We start from the raw sequence: 4103 nt of genomic DNA on the forward strand, positions 1-4103 counted from the left end.
CATCTGGTGTCCTGGTTTTGGCCCACGGGCTTTTGTTTGGACCCTTTTTGCCCTCGAGCTTCAGCTGATGGATAAACAAGCGGCTCACCTGCACTTTGTAAACTGAACAAAACTGTCTCAACAAAGTGTCCCCGACACGTTAAACGTCTCTGGATGTGATGGTATTTAAAATGTTTATTGTGGCTATTAGAGGTCCAAAAAAATTCAACACACGTTCCGCGAAGACAATCAGTGGTTTGCGACACTGAGATCTTTATGCTTCACTCTTAAAATGTTCAACATCACAGGATCAGATTTGCATGAGTGCATGGCATGTGTGTGTCCCCCCCCCCCCCCCCCCCCCGACCTTGCCATGTCCCACTGACGCACCCTCTCCGGTCCAGAGCCGCGGCCACCAGATGACACATGTGTTGCGCGCGGACTTTTACGCACGGAGAGCGCACGCAGGAGACTTTTTTTTTTTTGCGAGCACACCCGCATGTGGGGTGGGGGTGTGTGTTGGGGGGGTGAGGGGGGGGTCCCCTCCTCTCCAGGCTGCCCGTGGCCTCCTCACCCCGGCGGGCAGCTCCACGGCTCTGTCAAACCCTCCCGATCCCCCCCGTTTCCCCTCTCTCTCTCTACCTTTCCTCTGAAGAAACAACCCGGCGTTACGTCAGAAAGTGCAGGGCAAGCAAGACAGCGTCTTAGGAGCTATTCGTAGGGCATTGCTGCCAAACCCGGCGTGGGGAGCTGCTCATGAGCTCACTGCAGCCAATGCAATTTACAAATCCAACTCTTTTTAAAACGGCAGCAGTATGTGGTAAGTCAATTATTCATTCACACCGCCTTGTTTCGTCGCGGGGTTTTTGTTTCCGCGCAGCTTTCCTCACATGACAGGTCTCTGTTGCTGGCACGGTTGCGCAAAAAGAGGAACGGCAAAGTTAACAGTGTAAAGATTAAAAAGAGAAAGAAAAAGTGATCCGGTTTTACACTGGTGGGGGGAGAAAAAAAACAACCAAAAACTACCAAAAAAAACACAATGACATGATGAAGCAACAGAGATCTTTTTTGACGCACAGAGATTGCTGCAGCTGCTTTTTTCTGTCTTTGATTCGTTGCTGATCTCAGAAAAAAAAAAAAAAAAAGAAAGAAAAAAAAGAAAAACCACACAACATGCCCCACGCTCGAAATAGGAACCCGAGCCCCATCCCAGAGGTAACATGGGACACGGGCTTGAAGGAGATGAACGAGACCTGGAAAGGAGCGATCGCCTGCCTCGGGGTGGCCGTCTTCTTCGTGATGACCATCGGGATCATATACTGGCAAGTGGTGGACCAGCCCAACAAGAACTGGATCCTCAGGGGGACTTTCAGCGGACTGATCTGGGAGAGGAGGACCCACTCGCTGCTCATACAGACCCTGGCGGAGGACAAGACCTACGTGGAGATCGACGTGGGGAACGTGGGGAGCCCCGACGCCGAGGTGCCCTTCGTGCGCAACCTGTGCTGGCTCAACAAGACCGAGTTCTGCTACACGTGGGACTCGGTGGCGGAGGTGAAGATCTCCCTGGAGGTGAGCGAGGAGACGGAGACGGAATGCTACAGCATGACCTGGGCGCCGGTGCACTGTCATGTGGAGCTGAAGGTAAGCGCGCCTCTGTCCGCGTGCGTAAAACCAAATGCGTAAAAACGCATTACAAAATGGGGCGCATGTGGAGGGGGGGTAAATAAAAAAACAAACCCTGCATGACTTAAAAGTTCAACATGTCCCTGTATCTTATTTTGTGTGGCTATGTACGTCTGATGAAATGTGCAAAACAAGCGGTCCTGTGAAAAGCTCGGCCAAAATACTGGTAACACAATATAGATCCGTTTTCACGTGTAAATCTGCGTCCGACTGCCACCTGTTCCCGAGGTATTTCTCGCGAGACCGTCACGGAAATGAATGAAATGTCACACATCAGCCCGGATAAAAGAGGAAGTGTTGTTTTAAAGTAAATAATCACACCCGCCTCCACCTACGGCGACAAGTCAAAGTATTTATTGTTGTGATAACGATGGATTTTGTTATATCCCAACCACATCCTGAGCTCACTTCCTCCTCATCCTTTTCCTTTTTGCACCCCCCCCCCCCCCCCCCCCCCTCCCTCCTCCCACCAACCCCAAGATTAACTGGACAAACTGGATTACATTCAGTGTTTAAACCTGCTTCGTCATAGTTGTGGTTTTTTTTTTGTGTTCATGTGCACAGTACTTACTGCACACCCCCACCCTTCCTCCCTCCACCTTCTCTCACACCCCCCCCCCCCCCCCCCCCCCCCAGCTTAATTATCAAAGGCATTTAACTGTTACGATGTTCTGGGAGGTTAATCTGTCCCCAATGGAACATTCCTGGCCATAACTCCCAGACATGTGGCCGCGACTGCTCACAGCAAATGATTCCGAACCAAAGTCGCTTTTGATTTTATCCAAAAAAATCCCCCAAAAAATCCTGTCAGGTGACCGGCGGGACACCTGCTTGTGTGACGGCGGCTTTAACGGAACCCGGAACAGCTTCCAGTCTGGATGGTTTTTCTGCTCTGTTAAGTTAAAAAGACGGATGGGAAGTGTTGTCTTAGGAAAACACTCTTATTCGTGCTTTCTTCACACATCACTGAAGCCCAAATGCCAAATTAAACAGTAAAAAAACAACTTTATCGCTCAGCTTTATCAGGAATCATGGATGCAGTTGAGCGGCGATGCAAGAAATCAAAGTCAAAGAACAGAGGGATCAGATCAACGTTGCACCTTTTAACATTTTTCCTATGTTAAGGCCACATTTATACGACAACTTCAAATTAAAAAGGTGTCATTTTTCGCACTTTTAGGTGAAAAAAAAGCAACTTTTTTCAAAAACATTGGGAGAAACACTGAAAACCACGCAGTTAGCATGTTTGGCCACGAGTGGGCGCTGTTGGTCGGTCTTGTAATGAAATGAGACGAATATCTGCACAGAGATCGACACGCTATCAACACTAACGATGGCGTTTCTACGGTGGCCCTGAAAGTGCAAATCACTAAACACAACAACAAATTGAAAAACACAACAACAATGAAAAAACACAATACAAATGAAAAAACACAACACAAATGAAAAAACAACTGCAAATTCAAAAACACAACACAAATGAAAAAACACAACTGCAAATGAAAAAACACAACACAAATGAAAAAACACAACAAATTGAAAAACACAACAACAAATGAAAAAACACAATACAAATAAAAAAACACTACAACAAATGAAAAAACACAACACAAATGAAAAAACACAACAACAAATGAAAAAACACAACACAAATGAAAAAACAACTGCAAATTCAAAAACACAACTGCAAATGAAAAAACACAACAACAAATGAAAAAACACAACACAAATGAAAAAAACACAACAATAAATGAAAAAACAACTGCAAATTCAAAAACACAACTGCAAATGAAAAAACACAACGCAAATGAAAAAACACAACAACAAATGAAAAAACACAACAACAAATGAAAAAACACAACGCAAATGAAAAAACACAACTGCAAATGAAAAAACACAACAACAAATGAAAAAACACAACAACAAATGAAAAAACACAACACAAATGAAAAAACACAACTGCAAATTGAAAAACACAAGGAAAGAGGAAAGGAAGAGCAGCAGGCGAGCTCTCTGATTGGACGACGGAGCCATTCAGCCTTTAAACCGGAAGTGATTCTGCCTGGAGCAGGAATTTCAAACATGGAAAACTCAACTCAACTCAACTCAACTTTATAAAGCGCATTAAGCAGTCGTAGCTGAGACAAAGGGCTGTACATTGAAAAAAAATATAAGAGGCAAAATAAAAACATGAAAACAATAAAAACAATTTAAAAAAAAAGTTAAAGCAATAAAAACAATCAGATGGTAAAACAATAAACAAAGCATAAAAAGTTAAAACAATTTAAAAAAAAACGAAGGCACTAAAACCAGAGCAGAGTCTCACGCTGAGGGAAAAGCCAAAGAATAAAAATGGGTTTTAAGACGAGTTTTAAAAACTTTGTTGACTCCTCTCCCGACTCTTTCTCGCAGCTTGGACAAAACATTGTTCCTCCTTT

The 4103-nt window shown here is 44.5% G+C and overlaps 1 protein-coding gene across 1 annotated transcript in view; it reads left to right on the forward strand.

Annotated features, from left to right (window-relative positions):
- Positions 1 to 612: 612 nt before the first annotated feature.
- Positions 613 to 4103, forward strand: part of LOC308136830 (SITS-binding protein) — a 27581-nt gene continuing 24090 nt past the window's right edge. The window contains exon 1 of the mRNA XM_080505360.1: positions 613 to 1623. Within this exon, the coding sequence (XP_080361486.1) occupies positions 1153 to 1623 (471 nt within the window). The 5' untranslated portion in view covers positions 613 to 1152. The remainder of the gene's footprint in view (positions 1624 to 4103) is intronic.

This window comes from Blennius ocellaris (assembly GCF_963422515.1).
Source record: "Blennius ocellaris genome assembly, chromosome: 11".
Lineage (NCBI taxonomy): Eukaryota > Metazoa > Chordata > Actinopteri > Blenniiformes > Blenniidae > Blennius > Blennius ocellaris.